Source organism: Cajanus cajan, chromosome 5 (genome assembly GCF_000230855.2).
Source record: "Cajanus cajan strain Asha chromosome 5, NIPB_CcT2T_4, whole genome shotgun sequence".
NCBI classification, from domain to species: domain Eukaryota; kingdom Viridiplantae; phylum Streptophyta; class Magnoliopsida; order Fabales; family Fabaceae; genus Cajanus; species Cajanus cajan.
In genome coordinates, this window is record NC_138521.1 from 852,744 (window position 1) to 871,352 (window position 18,609).

Sequence of the window (18,609 nt, forward strand, 5' to 3'; positions counted from 1 at the left end):
ACCCAATATAATACAAAGATTCAAGTTCTTCGTAGTGACAATGGTGGTGAATACCAAAGTCTAGACCTCAAGAGGTACTTGGAAGCACATGGGATTATTCATCAAACGACTTGCCCTAATACTCCACAACAGAATGGCGTCGCTGAGCGGAAAAATCGACACTTATTGGAGGTAGTACGTTCTTTATTATTAGAAGCTCATATGCCTTTGTCTTATTGGGGAGAAGCTCTTACTGTGGCAGCATATATTATAAACCGAATTCCTTCTAGCTCTAATGAATTTCAAACGCCACTACAGAGTCTCATTAACAAAGTGGTTAGCATTGGTAGTGCAGATTTGCCTTTTCGTGTTTTTGGTTGTGTAGCATTTGTCCATATACAAAAGAACCAAAATAAATTGGCACCTCGAGCTTTACGATGTGTGTTTCTTGGATATGCTATGCACCAAAAGGGGTATAGATGTTACCATCCTCCAACTAAACAAATGTTTATCAGCATGAATGTTGTTTTTCATGAAAAAATAATGTATTTCTTTTCAGAATCTGCACTTCAGGGGGAAAACCATCAAGAACTGCAAATTTTAGACTATGATGGCAAAGAATATGCATATCTTGAGAAAGGTGAGTCCATTAAAGATTCTGATTGCTTTGAAAAAAATACTTCTACAACAATTGATTCCCAGGTTAGAGACCATTTAGAAGCAAATTGCAGCCGTGATAATTCTTATGGAGATAACTTGCAATCAAGTTGTATTGATGAAGAGGAAAATGAAATAAATAGGACTTCAAATGATGAAGTGGTGACCGAACTTGGTATGACCTCCCCTATATCTTTGAATGAGCTTCTTGATGACACACCTAACCAATCGTCTGCTATCATCAATGCTCCTAATCTTGTGTCTGAGCCAACAAAAAAACAACTACCTGAACGTCACACTAGAGGTATTCCTAAATCCACGTATGAACCTACTCTTTCTAGTAAGGTTAGATATCCCATGAATAATTTTGTTTCCTACCATCGTTTGTCTGAATCAAATAAGTCATTTGCAAATCAATTATCTACTGTAGCTATTCCTAACAATGTACAGGAAGCCTTGGTTGATCCTCAATGGAAAAATGCGATGAATGAGGAAATGAAGGCCTTGCAACAAAATGAAACATGGGAACTTGTTGACTGTCCACTAGGAAAAAAACCAGTTGGATGTCGATGGATTTATACTGTGAAGCACAAAGCGGATGGCACAATTGAAAGGTTTAAAGCAAGGCTAGTGGCAAAGGGATACACTCAAACTTATGGGGTAGACTATACAGAGACATTTGCTCTTATGGCTAAACTTAATACTGTTAGAGTGTTGTTATCTTTAGCGGTGAACTTTGATTGGCCATTACAACAATTTGATGTAAAGAACGCCTTCCTCCATGGAGAATTATCTGAAGAAGTCTATATGCAACTTCCACCAGGATGTATGATTCCAAAAAAGCATAGCCAAAAGGTGTGCAGATTAAAGAAATCCTTATATGGCTTGAAGCAATCCCCAAGGGCGTGGTTTGGAAGATTTACAGAGGCAATGATTGCTTTTGGCTATCATCAAAGCAATTTAGATCACATGTTGTTTTTAAAAAAACAACATGGTAAAATCACTGCTCTTATTATATATGTAGATGATATGATGGTTACTGGAAATGACCATGAGGATAGGAAAGCCCTACAAAACTATTTATCTAGAAAATTTGAAATGAAAGATCTTGGCTCTTTGAAATATTTTCTTGGGATAGAAGTTTCCAGATCAAAAACAGGACTATTTCTTTCCCAAAGAAAATATATTCTAGATCTTTTACGAGAAACAGGCATGGAAGGTTGTTATCCTACTACTACTCCTCTTGAAGAAGGATTGAAATTGTGTCTCGAGCCAAATCAGGTACCGGTTGACAAAGGGAGGTATCAAAGGCTTGTAGGAAGATTAATGTATTTGGCTCATACCAGACCAGATCTTACTTATGCATTAAGTGTTGTTAGTCAATACATGCATAACCCAGGAGAAAAACATATGAATGTTGTCATGCACATCTTAAGATATTTGAAATCTGCACCTGGAAGGGGTATTTTGTTCATTAAACACACTAATGATCAAGGCATAAATGTATATACAGATGCAGATTGGGCTGGATCCATAGATGACAGGAGGTCTACCTCAGGTTATTTCACATTTGTAGGTGGAAATCTTGTAACTTGGAGAAGTAAAAAACAAAGTGTGGTTGCCCGCTCGAGTGCAGAAGCTGAATTTAGAGCTATGGCACTTGGCCTTTGTGAAGCATTATGGTTGAAGCTACTACTGGAAGATTTGGGATACTCGACTAAGCAACCAATCCAGTTGTATTGCGACAACAAAGCTGCATGTGATATTGCTCATAATCCGGTACAACATGATCGTACAAAACATATTGAAGTGGACAAATTTTTCATCAAGGAAAAGTTGGATAAAAGGATTTTAGAGTTGCCTAAAATCAGAACAGAAGATTAGTTGGCAGATATCCTCATGAAAGCGGTCTCAAAACCAGTGTTCTCCATATTTTTAAGCAAGTTGAGCATGACTGACATTTACGCACCAACTTGAGGGGAAGTGTTGAGATTTCTTATTGATTCACTGTATCGTAATCAAATATAGATTGATTTGCTGCATTAGCTAGTTTTCAGGGATTGTCTTAATTATATGAATTAGCTTAATTATAGAAATTTGATTGTGTTTCAGAGATATATCCTTTCTGCTATTACTGTATATAAAATCACTTTGTGATAATAAAAATCAAGCTTGAAAACCTTTTTTCACAATAATAAATCCAATCAAAAACTGCTAACATGGAAGGGAGTAAGAAGTTATGTTTTAACTGCAATGAAAATGACTAATATAAAACTGGTTTTTTATCTGAGAGATAATTATGTTAAGAAATAAAATTATAAAATACTTTTGCAGCTTTTTCTTTCTTCTGAATAACTCTTGTGGCCTAAGGATTGTGACTCGGGAATGGAGGGGACACTTCTGATTGAGTTCATGTGCTTATAGCTAGAGATAAACAACTTGCAGCAAGATATGCATATTTATTTCGATCTTGCTTATACGTTCCAATGTCATTTTAAGTTAAGTTAGGTAATGGATTCTCCACACTTATTATCTATATCTTATCTTTCTTCACCAATAAAATATTTATTTTCTAATTTTTTTTAAATAAATAAGAGAACTAATAGTTGCATGCATAGATATCCCAAGTCAAGCAACTAATTCAATCCAACTTCACTATATTTGTCGCAATATTTTTCTCTTGTACAATATTTTTCAAAAATATATGAATATATTTAGATACATTTCTCAGTAAACACATATAAGAGAAAAAATATAAATTCCTTCAAAAATTAAAATTAACTTATACATAAATTAATCTATATTTTTTTTATAAATTAGTTTATCTAAAATATGTTTTTTTTAAACTTATATATAAATTTATATAGAAGTTAATTTCATTCTTTTAGTGTTTGTAGGAAAATTTATTTAAACATACTCTATATATATAATATTATCTCTCTAGTACGAAATAGAATTTTATTATTTAAATATATATAATTATTTTCATTTCATCCCTACTTTTCTTTTATCTTTTTTCGTTCATATATATTTCAAAGACATTTATCTTTGTAGTAATTCTCACTAATTAAGTTATCCACTTCTTTGATTAGGGAAAAAGTATGTGCAAGTATGCAACTATATTCCTATATAGGACATACTTTGGACTTCCAGCACCACCGACTTATGATAAAAGTACCGCATTTTGGACTTGGTAGCCATAAGAGCATCTGCAACGGGGTTAGATAGAAGTAACTCTGCTAAAATTTAAGTAATCTATAAAGTGAGTTAGAGTTGATTTGACAGTAATGTGACACAGGGAGTTGCTTATAAGCAACCCCCATTAGAGATGCTCTAAGAAGTGCATAAAAAATATCATGCTTTTTTTTATTTATTATTTATTTAATGTTAATTATAGTTTATACTAGAGTATGTTTAGATACAAAATATAAATATTTTTGAGAATTTTTTTATTAAAAAATATTTTATTTTTATTTTTATTTTTAATAAAAAATTCTGAAAATAACTTTTAACTTGTATATACTCTCATAAAATTATAAAATCTGAAGTTTGATGACTCCTATTTTGAATAAAATTAAATGGAAACATGTGCAATTATAATATGACTAGACTATATAGCCAGGCACCGCATTATTCTTACTATATTCTATAAAATATAATTAATATACATGTAACATGTCTTCATTACAAACTGATAAGAACGTCTCCTGTTGAGTGTTGACTCTCTTCATTTGGATTACTTAACCAATATTTGATGAACGATGCCTAGAAAATTGCCAACTTGATGGGAGCATATCCTCCAACTCGGATTAAGCCACCAAAATTCGCTTTAGAATATGACTGAATATATTTTTCTATAAATATTTTTAAAAATAAAGAAAAATTAAAACAAAATTTTTTTGTAAGTCAAGATTAGTTTTTTCTTTATTTATTATTATCAAGAAGTATTTTCTATAAAATATGGAGCCAATCTTCTAAAAAGTTTGACAGATATTAAATATGTGAACATTTACTCTTAACTTAATTTTAAGAAAATAAAATTATGAAATTAATTAGAGAAATTTTTTGTAAATTAACTTAAAAAATAATAATTTTACTTTTTTGCACGTTCTTATTCTTTTCTATAATTATTTTGAAAAAATTTAGTTAAACATATTCTAATTTGTTAGTCCCTTAGCCTCGTATAACTTAAGAGGGATGGTGAATTAAGTTTTCTAAACTTTCCTCTTATAAAAACTTTTCCAATTACTTTCTTATCACTTTATTTCCTTAGACAAATTAGCATGTAAAGAATGATGATGAAGAACAACTCAAACACAATTAAATAACAAATAAATAAAAGTGTAGGGAAGAAGAATTGCAAACTTGATTTTATACTGGTTCGGCCAATCCTGCCTATATCCAGTCCTCAAGTCTCCCACTTGAGAATTCCACTACTCTTGTAAACCTTACAAGAAAATGAATCCTCCAACACCTCGGAACTCCCTTTCCTTGTGTTGAGATTCAAACACCAACAAGGAGAAAAACTCTTTCTCCTTTACAGATCCAATGATCTATTAAGTAATACAGAATGACTCTCTTGAAGAGTGGATATTACACTTTCATGATCTTTGATGAACTCTTTAGAGATTTTGCAAATGATTTTGGCCAAGTGATTTGTAAAGATAATTTTTCACAATTGAGTTCGTCCCCTTTCTCTGAAAAATTATAGGTATTTATAGACAATTGTATCTTAAGTTATGTCTTTTCATGAAGAGTTGTAACTCTCTATAATTTTTCAGAAAATAGGCTCTAGTAATCGATTACAAGTCTTGGTAATCGATTACAACGGTTTAAGTTCAAAATATTTGAAACGTTGTATAGTTCAAATTCGAATTTTGAAATTTCTCTTCTGGTAATCGATTACAGTCAGTGGTAATCGATTACCAGAGAGCATTTTAACATTTTAAAAGGTTTTCTTTCTCTGGTAATCGATTACAGCAAGTGGTAATTGATTACCAGAAACATGTCACTTGTTTTGGCTTATGAAAACCTAAGATATAAAGAGCTTCTATTTTCCAGTTAAAAATATTTTTATTTAATCTTTTGAATACTTTTTTTGCTTTCTTTTCAAACAACTTATTCTTATATTCAAAAGTATTAAGTTTAGGTTTTCTTGAAATTCTTATTTTAATGGCCAAGTCAAATTTGCAAATTCTAAAAGTTCATTTTACATACTAAGCTAAGCAGTCAAGACTTATCTAGTTATTACTTGAGATCTTGCTTCTTGATCAGCTTGCTTTAACTTGACCTTTATTTTCTTCAATGCTTTGGCATCATCAAAACTTTGTGCATATTTTCTTCCACATTCTCCCCCTTTTTGATGATGACAATTCACTGTAAAGGGAAAGAAAATAAAACAATATATTTCGATCACTCCCCCTTAAACTCCCCCTTAGTAAAACATTGATTGAAGTTCCTTTTATTTTATAAAAGGAGTTGTACTTATGTTTTGAAAAAGATTGTAGAGATCAATGTTTATATTTTTAAAACATAAGTGTCAAGTTGGGCATCAAGAATATTTTTGTCAAAATATTTTAGACAAACTTAGCCCACAATAATGTTAGAAAGAAAATAAACATTTTCTTTTCCTTTGCAATCTTATCTCTCCCCCTTTGGCAACATCAAAAAGTCAAGTAGAGGATTAAGATAAGTGTTGTATTTTTCCTTTTGTGATCCTTATCCTTACTCTCCCCCTTTGACAACATCAAAAAGAATATAATAACAAAATAATCCAAAGGTAAAGATCAAGCCAAATTGAAGTCCAAGGAAAAATTTAACTCGCCCATCATGGACATTTCAAAGTCACTTGCATATCATTAGAAAACTCTTTGCACAAGTGATCATTTGTACTTTCAAAAATAAATCATCAACATAAATTTGCACTTTAAGAATATCATTCATTTTTCTTTTGATAAATTAATGCTGTATCAACCTTTCCTTTTGTAAATTCTTTTTCCAAAAGAAATTTACTAAGTCTTTCATACCATACCCTAGGAGCTTGTTTTAATCCATATATAACCTTTTCCAACTTAAAGACATGGTTTGAAAATTATAAGATTTCAAATCTAGATGGTTGTTCAACATATACTTCTTCTTGAATAAAATCATTTAGAAATGCACTTTTGACATCCATGTAATATAGTTTGAAATTCATTATAGATGCATAGGCTATTAACATTTTAATGGTTTCTAGTCTTGCTACAAGTGCATATGTTTCTTCATAATATATGCCTTCTTCTTGATTATATCCTTTAGCAACTAGTCTAGCTTTGTTTCTTATAATTATAACATGTTCATTATTTAAGGCTTCATCAATGTTTTTTTTTAAATTCTATTTTAGAAACAAAAATCAAATTATTGCATGCTTCTTTGAAAGAGTTATCTAGTAGTTACCTCTTTTGATATGTCTCCAATGATATTTTCAAGAGGATGATTTCTTGAGATTCTCAACTCTCTTTGAGGAATCATGTTTGTTTGATTCTCTTGAATTATATATTCCTCCATTCCTTCATCTTCTTTGTCCTTTTGAGTTTGCTCATGAATAAAAGTATTTTCAAAGCTTTTCTATAATATCATCAATAATATCTTTTCTTGGACAAACAAGGTTAGTTTCATCAAATATAACATGAATTGATTCCTCTATTGTCATGCATCACAAAGTTGATTTTTTTCTCAAATTTAATTTTTGGTAATCCTATTTCTAAATCTTTTGAGATTAATTTATTTAAGTGTTCCAAGTTTATGTGAGCAATTTTTTTATGCCATAACCATGATTCATCATTTTTACTCACAAGACATTGAGAATGACTCATATTTTTCTCTAATTTTATCGTGTATATATAGTTTACTCTAAATCCTATTATTTTAACATGTTCATCATTTTTATGTTCAACAAGACATTTTTGTGAATCAAAAGATATAGAGAAACCTTTATCACATAACTGACTCACACTTGATAAACTATGTTTTAAGACCATTCAAAAGTAAGACAATTTCTATGGAGGTTGAGAAATTTGTACCAATTCTTCCAATGCCAAGTATTTTTCCTTTGTTGTTGTCTCCTATCATGTGCTTGGAACATTTTACTATCAATGTACCAAGTTTGGTCTTTGGAATCCTTCAAGAAAAAGAATGAATTGATTTTGGTACCCAAGCTTTCTTTGGGTCCTTAATGTTAGTAATAACAGAATAACCTTTAGGAATCCAAACCATATTCTTGAGATTGTTAAAATTCTTTCTAATATAGCAATTTGAAGAATTATGACCTTTCTTTCCACAATAAAAGCATGTTGTTAATGGAGAACTAGTAACTTGTGTGGGAATAGAGAAATTTTTGTATTTCTTTTGTTGTTTTTGAGGATTATATCCTAATCCTTCCTTATCAAATACACATTTTTGTTTTCCTAATATTATATCCAAATTATTTCTTCCACTAGTAAATTTTGCAAGAGTGTTTCTTAGGTTACTAATTTCTTCTTTAAATCTATTGCATGTTGAACATGAATGATTTATTTTATTTGTTTCTAAATTATTTTTAATCTCTTGATTTTCTTCTTTAGAATTTATTATACTAATTTCAGTTTTAAGATCATCTAATTCATTATTTAATTTCGAAATCTCTTTTTCCAAGTTAGAAATTGTTTTCTTATATGATGATACTAATTTTGCAAGTTTAAAAGATTCCTTGTGTAAATCATTAAATGCATCTTGCAATTCATCAAAGGTAATAGAGATATCATTGTTAGACGATGTTACCTCTTCTTCGCTTTCGTAATCTTTGGCCATGAGTCCCAAATTTATAACTTCATTTTTTGAATCACTTGTAGAGTTCATATCATTTTCTTCCCAAGTGATATATACTTTCTTGCTTTTCTTATCCTTGAAGTTTTTGTTGTTTGACTTCTCCATCTTCTTTTTGTAAATTGGACATTCCAATTTTAAGTGACCCAGTTGATTGCATTCATAGCATCTTGGAGTTGAAGAAGATTCTTCTCCTTTCTTCTTTATGTTGAAATTGAATTTTCTTCTATTTCCTCTATTCCTTAGAAATTTGTGGAATCTTTTTACAAAGAGATTGAAATCTTCATCATCATCATCATCATCTTCCTCAATGTTGTCATCTTTTTCATTTTCTTCATGAGAGGATGAAGATGCTTTAAGTGCTATACTTTTCTTCTTTTTGTCACTATTTTCATTTAGACTTAGTCTCATCAATTCCATTTCATGCTCTTGAAGTTTTCCAAATAGAGATGCAAGAGACATGGTTGTTAGATCTTTTGATTCCGCAATTGCAGTCACTTTCGGTTGCCATTCCCTACTCAAACATCTCAAAATTTTGTTAACAAGATCTTCGTTAGGAAGCACTTTTCCTAGAGATGCAAGATGATTAATTATATGTGTAAATCTCTTTTGCATGTCTTGTATGTTTTCATTTTGATTCATTCTAAATAATTCATATTCATGAGTGAGAGTGTTTATCCTAGATCTTTTCACATCATTAGTGCCTTCATGTGTTACTTCAAGTGTATCCCACATTTCTTTAGCACTTTTGCAATTTGAAATTCTAAAATATTCATCAATTCCTAAAGCAGAAGTAATTATATTTTTGGCTTTCAAATTGTATTGAACATTTCTTCTATCATCATTACTCCATTGATCTTTGGGTAAATCTTTTATTTCATGGCCTACTACAATAGTGGGAATGAAAGGACCATTTTCAATAGAATCCCATATGTTTAAATCTATGGCTTCTATAAAAATTTGCATCCTAGATTTCCAATAATGATAACCTTCACCATTGAATATAGGGGGTCTATAAATAGAGTTTCCCTCGGGAAATAAAAAATTTGATGAGGCCATGTTTATTCTTGAAGCTTTTAAGCCTTATACAAGAAACCTGCTCTTGATACCACTTGTTAGTCCCTTAGCCTCGTATAACTTAAGAGGGGGTGATAGTCAGGGTGTAACTCTTTTTACTTAAGAGCACAGCAGCCCAAGCGCCATGATTCGACAGTGACTTGGCCCACCTAGCCTCCGCCACGGGACAATTGATGCAACCCGCAACAATCTCCCCCTCAGCAATTGCCCCGCTGGGTATCGAACTCATGACCTTGGCTCTGATACCAATTGTTGGATCGAACGCTTACCACTAGGCCAAAAGCTATAGCTGATAGTCAGGGCGCAACTCTTTTTACTTAAGAGCGCAGCAGCTCAAGCGCCATGATTCGACAGTGACTTGGCCCACCTAACCTCCGCCACGGGACAATTGATGCAACCCACAACATAATTATTTTAATAATAATATTCACAATATATTTGCATATTACATTCAAAAACATGACCTAGCCAGTATTCAAAAGACAGATTTTGTACTCTTAGAATTTATGTTAGTATTTTATACTTATATATATATATATATATATTATTTTATTTTATTGTAGAAATAATATTTTAATGAGTAAATAATATAAAAGTAATATGTTTTAATTTATTTATTTTATTAAACATTGAGATTGAAATGTTTAAAAAATCCATTCTTCTACTTTCAGTCTGGCTCCCCACCATTAAGCAGAGTGTCTCCCTGTGCCACCGCAAACAACGCCGTTGCAATGCAATGTAGTGGTGTGTCATTGCGAACACTGCCACAAACTCCGTTAACCGCTCAACCCTTCTTTCCTAAGGATTGTTAATCACAAAATTTCACTTATTTGCGAGAATAAGCTTAGTTTTAAAGAAAAATTGTCTATGCCTAAATCTGTTTCGTTGGTAAGGCATTCCGGCAATAGTGTGGATCCACAAAGGACTTGGTTTTCAGAAGCTTGCGTTTCTGACTTTGTTGAATATGATTGCAAAGTTCAGTGTTGGGGAAATGACTAGAGATGGCTTTGAAATTTGAGGTGGGTTAGTTTCATGAGTTTGTGAGATTGGGATTGTTGTCAAAGATGTCGAGGTGGAGGAGAAATCTCGTCAGAGAAGTTGTTGTCACCAAAGGACACTAGTTCCAGGGTTGCAAGGACATAACTCCAAAACTTCACACATAGTCAAAAAATCACTGTTTTTTTAAGTAAAGACAAAAATGCAAATTGATGAAACGTTACATTTAATGTTCTATATCCTATGGTTCATAACTATTTGCATGAATCACTTAAAAACTTATTTATTTGGGTATTATATCCATAAATCTTCTAACAAATTACTTTATGCTAGAAATTTTCGTGATGAGACTAGTCGAAAGAAAATTTAACGAAAATTTAAACAATTTACATAAAATTTGAAGTGTAAATTTACATATATGTGAAACTATATTAGTATTTTTTTGAAAAAAATTCCATCTAAGTCAAATAAAATATCATGATATGAAGTTAACCCACTAATTATCTGTAAGGAATCGCACAACCTTTTCAATAATCAGTTAAGGATTGCAGCCTTCAACTTTATATTTTACTCCACATTGAGGAGACTTAACAAAATTCATTTTAAGAATTTCACACCTATTCAAGAAAGATTTTCAACAATTGGTCTACTGGAGTGCCAAAATAAGATTCTTTATATGGAATCTTCAACTTTCAAGCAACAACAACTCCTCTAGTCTTAAGCCAATTAACATGCTTTAATATCTAGAACATTTTTAGTATCAACGCCTCAACATATATCATCTATATACATTATTTTAGGTCAATACATATAAAGACCAAATCGTATCAATCATAATTAGCATACCAATGCTATACACCTCATCCAAGACTAGCATACCAATGTTCAATACTTATTCAATAATAGCATATCAATGCCTATTTAACACTCACACCATGAAATTTATAGCATATCAATCATACATAACATATCAATGTTCATCACTATTTCAACTACATAAGTATAGAAGGCCAATGCTTAATCAACACCACAACCATGCAACTGTAGGATATCAATCATATATAGTATATCAATGTTTATCACCCTCATACAATCATATAACATGCAATAGACTCACATACTCTATTCATGTTCACCAAAACATTCATCAAACAACATAACCTACGCCGAACGCAACTAAGATAGGGAGCTCTCTACCTCGTCCATGCTCGACATCACTTAACCCGCATCCAACGTGATTGAGGTGGGGAGCCCTTGGGACCTCACGCTTGGCATGACAAAATTCATGCTTGACCTCATATTAGGTAGAAAGCTTTTGCTCAACTCACGCTTGACGTCATTTACGTAGAGAGTCTTACCTTGATCACACTTGGCGCCACCCAATTTGGGGGCAATGTCACCAAGTTAGAAACTTTCCAATGCTTTCACGCCCAACGTCATTCAAATCATGCTCAACATCACCCCAACTTGAGATAAGTATCTCTCTTAACGCTCGACAGCGCCCACCCTGCGCATAGCATGGATGAGACAGAAATCTTTGGTTGGAACTACGTCTGAAGCCACGAAGGCGTGCCTGACACCATGAAGACGCGCCTAACATGACATCAAAGATTTGCAAATGCAGACTTCAAAGTTTACCTAAAACCACTTGAAAATCAGAAAAACTTCCAAGCATGTAATGTATCAAACATGGATATACACCAACCCTATCTCATTTCACACCAAAAGTCCAACATGCAATAAAACTTGAGATCAAACCCTCAAATTGCACTTAAGTGCTCAAAACCCCAATACCCATTCCTTTCCACCCAAGCATCCAAAAATCCACCAACAAGCATACATTATAAGTGTAAGCAACTAACATGCAACACAAATAATACAACACCAACCATTCTTAGCTTCCCTTACCCCACTTCAAGCAACAAGATGAAGAAGAAAGGAGAAAATGAACTTCTAAGCTTGCACGAGCTCTGCAATCACCCAACTCAGATTTTTCAACCCCTAAATGCTTTTGATCACCATACTAAGAATAAAAAAAACCTCTTACGCCTTCAAGATATTTAGAAGAAATAAGTAAAAATAAAAAATTTCTGGTGTCTATATCTCTTGTTTCTTTCTCTAAAATCTTAAAATAATGAGTTTATGTGATTCAATTTTAAACAGAAATCTTAAATATTTCCTCTTCTCAAATTTAATTGAACATCTAACCAAAGACTTTTAAAATTAATAAGATTTTTTAGAGTCTTTCGACTCTTAGAGTCACACAACACATGACACATTTCAAATATTGTATATATAAATAATTATTACTAAAAAAAAATTTAAGAACTTACATAGTTACAAATGTGCTAAAAATAAATTAGGAAGAGTTTAATTTTAAAATGCAAACCCTTTCAAGATAGAGTGAAGAGGAAGCACCTGGTCTTCTTCAACCCTACATTTGTAATGATTGATGGACAAATGAAATGTAAATCAAAGGTTGAAAAAAGTACTTTCCGAAACTTGAAAAAGGACGTCCACTTGTAAATTCGCTCACAAAAGGATTAAAATATGCTATAATTAGTTGTTATTATGTCTGTGTTAAATTTGGAGTAAAATAAAAGAAGATAAGAGAGGCGTGTGATATACTGAATAATTTGATGAAAAAGTTTTAAAAAAATTACAAAAATTATTATAAAAATAAAACAATATTATGAATAATATAATTTTTAATATTAAGTATTAGAACTAGGAATTTCAATCCAATAATAATATTCTTAAGAGTCCGATAAGTCTGCTACGAATTCTCAAATTGCTGCTAACCTCTTTCGGCAACTTGCTCCACTTGGATTTATTGACTTACTTTTATGGAGGTCTAGCTTGTCTGTCATTTTTTTAAAAGCAAAAGTTTAAATTAAATAAATCTTATACTAAAAACCAACAAGGTTAAACATTGGATTATTTAAACATGAATTTGAACACGTTACAATCATTTTATTTTAAGACCTTAAAAAAATACATATATAGAGACATAAAATATTTATTCTCTATAAAGAAGAAAATTTTGTTGAGAGACAATATTGACTATAATATTTTTATATCTCAAAAGAAATTAAATAAATATGTTTCTAAAAATTAAATTCTCACACTAGTGAATCATACATTTGAATTTTTAATATGTAATTATTATCGTTGATGATATTTTTTAACTGATTCGACCGTATTTGTTTTTCATTAGAAAAAAAACTTATACAGAAGAAATATGCAATTTAATAATTGACTTATCTATATATATATATATATATATATATATATATATGTGGATTTTGATATTCGAAAATTTTGACCATTATTCTTTAGGGCGATCCTCTCCTCCACTTCCTTTATTTTTATCATTCAAATTTTGCAGCACGTTTACCGTCAAGCTGGCGGTGGGTGGGTGAAGAAAATTTAAAATAGAAACCTTCTTTCTATTATTATACTTCTTTTTTTTCTAGATAACGAAAACTAAATGCGTGTTTCACTACACCTTTTTTTTTTTTTTTTCTCTTCAAAATAAGCAAATTAAAAAAAAAAAAAAGGTAGGCGGAAATGGCAAATCAAATCCCTTTAAAAAAATGGGTTTATTCCCTTATCACTTTTCCTCCCACTTACACAGCCAACTTTTTGCAATAATTTAATTTAAAATAAAACAAATTGCAATGTTTTGCAAAAGTAGAAAGAGAAGATGAAGATTGAAGATGGTTTGGTTTGGAGGCTGAAGTTTATCCATAGATAAAGGAAACCAACCCATAATAAGAAATAATAAATAATAACAAGTTTTGCATTATCCAGAAAGGCATATATGGTGGGACCCACTTCACGAGCTTACGTGTTCAACCCTCCCACAAGAGCCTTCCACCTGTCCATCCAACTCTACCACGCAACTTCAACGAAGAAGGTTCATGAACCGGGTCCCACATTTTATCCACTTCCATCACGTGACGCCACGTGCCTCCCAGACGGCACCCAACAACGCCGTTTCACGCTAATCACAATTATGCCCACACTACGCGACAAATATTCCCCTTATGTCCAGCCCAATTTTGTCATTTGCTTCGCTGCTTTTCCCAGCTGTCCACTTTTAAATACGGCGTCGTTTCGTACGCGGCACGTGACAGTCCGCCATAGAAGAAAGAGAAGAAACATTGGCTTTCTTTCCTACGCGCCCGCCATTGCCCAAGACTGCCAAAGTAGAAGAAACCTTCTCGTTTCCAGATAAACGTTGTTATTGAATTTTGTTGCACCTTCTGATTCAGCATCATATCATGGTTCAGCTAATGAGGTCTGATGCGGATAATCACTGCATGAAAAAGGTCAAGTTGGAGGTTCAAGATGAAGTCCCACCTCTTCACACCCATAAGCGACCCAAATTAGAATCTCCCACCAAGGTTTCATTTTTCTGCTAAAAAGTTAACTTTTAATCTATTTCTCTCATGCCGTCATAAAATTCTTATCTGGGTAGATTGATTTCTCTAGCTAACACCGAATTGATTTTTTTTTTTTTTTGGAAACAGTGTGGTTCAAGTGATGATTCTCTTTCAATCTCACCAGCTTCTTATAATCCCTTGGATGAGCCAAGTCCTCTGGGTTTGCGTCTCAGGAAGAGTCCTTCCCTTTTGGATTTGATTCAGATGAGGCTCTCCCAACAAGAGGAGTCCAAAAAGAAAGATCAAAAGGCTTCTTCTTCTGCTGCTGCTGCTGCTGCTGCGGATTCTAAGCTCAAGGCTTCCAATTTTCCTGGTACCCTTTTGAAAATTGGGACTTGGGAGGTACGCTCGTGATTTCATGATGTGAATGATTTGATGTGCATAACTGCATATGGTAGTTTGCTAATTTTGTTTTCGATGACTTCATTGCAGTACAAGTCTAGATACGAAGGGGACTTGGTGGCGAAGTGTTACTTTGCAAAGCATAAGCTGGTGTGGGAAGTCCTTGATGGTTGTCTCAAGAATAAGATTGAAATACCATGGTCTGATATCATGGCTCTCAAGGCAAACTACCCTGAGGATGGACCAGGCACTCTGGAAGTAGTGGTAAGTGGTAACCATAAGCCATCCTCTTTTCTATTTTAATTGATATTAGAGATTTGGCATCACAATTATCTGTGGCACTAAGTTGGTGATGTTGCTGTTGTTTTGTTCCAGCTGGCAAGAAGACCCTTGTTTTTTAGGGAGATCAATCCACAGCCAAGGAAGCATACCTTGTGGCAAGCAACATCAGACTTTACTGGTGGACAAGCCAGCACACACAGGTACTATTATGATTTATGGTATCGGTCTTGTCTCTTTTTTTTTTATTTTTTATTTATATTTACTCTTTGGTGGTGAATGGTGATGGTGATGCAATTTCTTGTGATGTTATAGGCGACATTTTCTGCAGTGTCCGCAAGGATTGCTAGGGAAGCATTTTGAGAAGCTCATTCAGTGTGATCCCCGGCTCAACTTTCTAAGCCAGCAACCGGATTTGGTGTTGGATTCTCCATATTTTGAACCCGGAACAACTTCTATTCACGACCACATTGAATCCAGTGACGGTTTTGATAGAAAAAGCGAAGAGCAAGCTGGTATTTTTGGATTGCAGGATGTGGAGTCAGGATCTGCTGTTCAATCATCTTCCTCTAAAAGTGAACATAATCTTGGTAAAGCTGTTGAAAATGTTAACCAAGAAATTACCTCACCTAGCTCAGGTAATTTGCTGCTGATTTTTTTATATATCATTTGAATTCGGTATGATGGTAAATGCATTTGTTTGTTTATCCTATCCATTAAAATCACCAGTAGCATTCGTCTTGACTCTTGATATTCATCTATCAATGTGGGTACAAATTTGTAGGCTTTCTTGACTCTTGAAATTTGACACTATTTACTGACTACGCTATCTCAAATATTACTGAAAGTCATTGGTGAAGATATGTGATCCGATATTCTTGCATATATCTATCAACCTATCTGGCGTGTATAGTGTCAAGCGATTATGTCAAAATGTCTTGGACGTTTAACTGAACCCATAAACCGGATGAGGGAGGGGGATTTAGTCCTTCTCACATTGGCAATGAATTACTATTAAAAACAAGCAATGAAGTCCGGATACTCCAAAAATGGAAAAGTATCGGTTTCGTAACTTTGTCTACTTTGTCGGATACAGATACTCTTTGGATATGTATCCAATACTGATACTCCTTGGATACATATCTAATAGTATCCAATCTTTTTTTATTTATTTTTAACCTTTTTTTCTCCAATTATTATTGGATACTTCTATATACGTATCTGAAAAGTATCCTAAAGCTTTTTGTATAGTTGTGTAACTTTTTTTTTTCACATTTTCATCCAATGTAAGGAATTGGCGAGCATACTCACAAAATGGATAAGATTTGGTTTATGTGCATTTCAAGTTTCAATTTTTGTCTATGGAAAATGAAGGCATAAAAAAGGAGTCTAGGTTGTGGGACATTGATGGAATATTCATCATCCACTTGGTGATGGTGTTAGACTTTCTTAATTGGTAGAGTCGTCTCTTAATGAACCAAAATTTGAAATTATGTTTATATTCTAGATGATGGTAATAGGGGAGAAGAGTGATACAATAAGCAAGAAACCATAGATGTGTCCAGAACGTATCCAGGACAATTCTTTATTTGGGACATTGCTTTTTTTTTTTTTAATAAAATTTTATAGGCATATGTAGAATGTATTGTATCCTAAATTTCGAAAAATTGTCATATTCTTATATCTGTTCTCATATCCATGTCGTGACGTATGGTACTAATTAAATTGATTCTCAATTCTAAGAGATTGTTACCTCTGCACTATGCAACAAGGAGAAGGTGTTGAAATCATTTTGTTGTAGCTATTATTTTGTAGTGTATTTCTTATGATGATATGCTGCTATACACGCGTTTGTTTTTTATATATGTATTTCTTACGTATAAGTAAGGTTCAGCCACCGCCTTATTATATGTAGTAATATAATAGCATTTGTGTAAAATATGAATGACATTATGTTCATTCTACACCTCGTGTTATCATTATCCAAATATTATACATAACAACGTATTTATCATGTGCAGTGATGAACATCCACGCAACGAAAGATTTCAGGAGTAGAGGAGCTGAAACTTTGAAGTTTCTTAGTAATTTGGATCAGATCAAATTGCCAGGACTTCACCCTTCTATGTCAATGGACGATTTGGTTAGCCACATTGGACATTGCATTTCAGAACAAATGGGTTCTGACAACCCCAACTCTGTTGATGGCCAGCATAGCAGATCCATCCTGGAAGAATTTACGCAATACTTGTTCAATGACTCTCAAAATGCAACTACCTCTGATGAACAGTATGTGATGTCGAGGGTGAACTCACTATACTGCCTTCTGCAGAAGGACCCTTCTACCGCAGAAGACACAATGACCAGAAATAGCAATGCAAAGACTACCTCTGATGAACAGTATGTGATGTCAAGGGTGAACTCGCTCTACTCCCTTCTGCACAAGGATCCTTCTCATGCAGAAGACACAATGACCAGACATGGAAATGGTCTTGATGCAGATGAAGATGGAAAAGTTGGTGTGAACAACCCCACTCAATTGTCACCTTGCAAAACCAAAGTGGATGATTTGGAAGGTCAACCTGATGATGCTTCTGGCTGCAAGCAGGGGAGTGGCATGTCAAGGAAGGAATCAGCTGGTGATTTGCTTCTTAATCTTCCAAGGATCGCATCTCTGCCTCAGTTTTTGTTTCACATGTCGGAGGATTCTGTTAATAAAGTTAGATAATTACTATCTATCAACACTTGCATGAAACAAGAAAGCTATTATAGTCTCTTTCAACAATGTGAATATTGTATCTGCTGTTAGTTGCGTGGGATTCAGAAATTTACATTGATGATGAATCCCGACAGACATGACGGGACACTATATTTTCCGCTAAACAAAAGATAAGAGAAGTATGTACTACTAATAAAAGAAATATCTATATTTGGTGTATACAATTTTTTAAACAACATTATTATTATTATTTTGATTCTGAAAATCACT

General features: G+C 33.0%; 2 protein-coding genes across 3 annotated transcripts; one reads left to right on the forward strand and one right to left on the reverse strand.

Moving 5' to 3' along the window:
* Positions 1-4,500: 4,500 nt before the first annotated feature.
* Positions 4,501-13,625, reverse strand: LOC145958171 (uncharacterized). Of its 2 annotated transcripts, none has more exons than XM_083074683.1 (2): positions 12,970-13,625; positions 4,501-12,189 (listed from the first exon to the last, which is right to left on the reverse strand). In XM_083074683.1, exon 2 carries the CDS (start codon positions 9,535-9,537, stop codon positions 7,798-7,800), a length of 1,740 nt encoding a protein of 579 aa, XP_082930809.1. In that variant the 5' UTR covers positions 9,538-12,189; positions 12,970-13,625; the 3' UTR covers positions 4,501-7,797. The 2 variants fall into 2 exon arrangements, with proteins under 2 accessions (XP_082930809.1, XP_082930810.1); XM_083074684.1 differs by lacking the exon at positions 12,970-13,625 and adding an exon at positions 12,885-12,955.
* A 1,050-nt stretch (positions 13,626-14,675) lies between these two features.
* LOC109788566 (uncharacterized) lies at positions 14,676-18,604 on the forward strand. Its single transcript, XM_020347318.3, has 6 exons — positions 14,676-14,960; positions 15,087-15,341; positions 15,432-15,605; positions 15,717-15,823; positions 15,936-16,258; positions 17,642-18,604. Exons 1-6 carry the CDS (start codon positions 14,838-14,840, stop codon positions 18,346-18,348), a joined length of 1,689 nt encoding a protein of 562 aa, XP_020202907.2. The 5' UTR covers positions 14,676-14,837; the 3' UTR covers positions 18,349-18,604.
* Positions 18,605-18,609: the final 5 nt, after the last annotated feature.

Bases quoted from the DNA above. Each gene is read 5' to 3' on its own strand.
- LOC145958171 (XM_083074683.1), bottom strand. From the start codon at position 9,537: ATGGCCTCATCAAATTTTTTATTTCCCGAGGGAAACTCTATTTATAGA.
- LOC109788566 (XM_020347318.3), top strand. From the start codon at position 14,838: ATGGTTCAGCTAATGAGGTCTGATGCGGATAATCACTGCATGAAAAAG. The intron at 15,824-15,935 runs GTACTATTATGA...GTGATGTTATAG, and splicing joins GGACAAGCCAGCACACACAG to GCGACATTTTCTGCAGTGTC. The intron at 16,259-17,641 runs GTAATTTGCTGC...TATCATGTGCAG, and splicing joins AATTACCTCACCTAGCTCAG to TGATGAACATCCACGCAACG.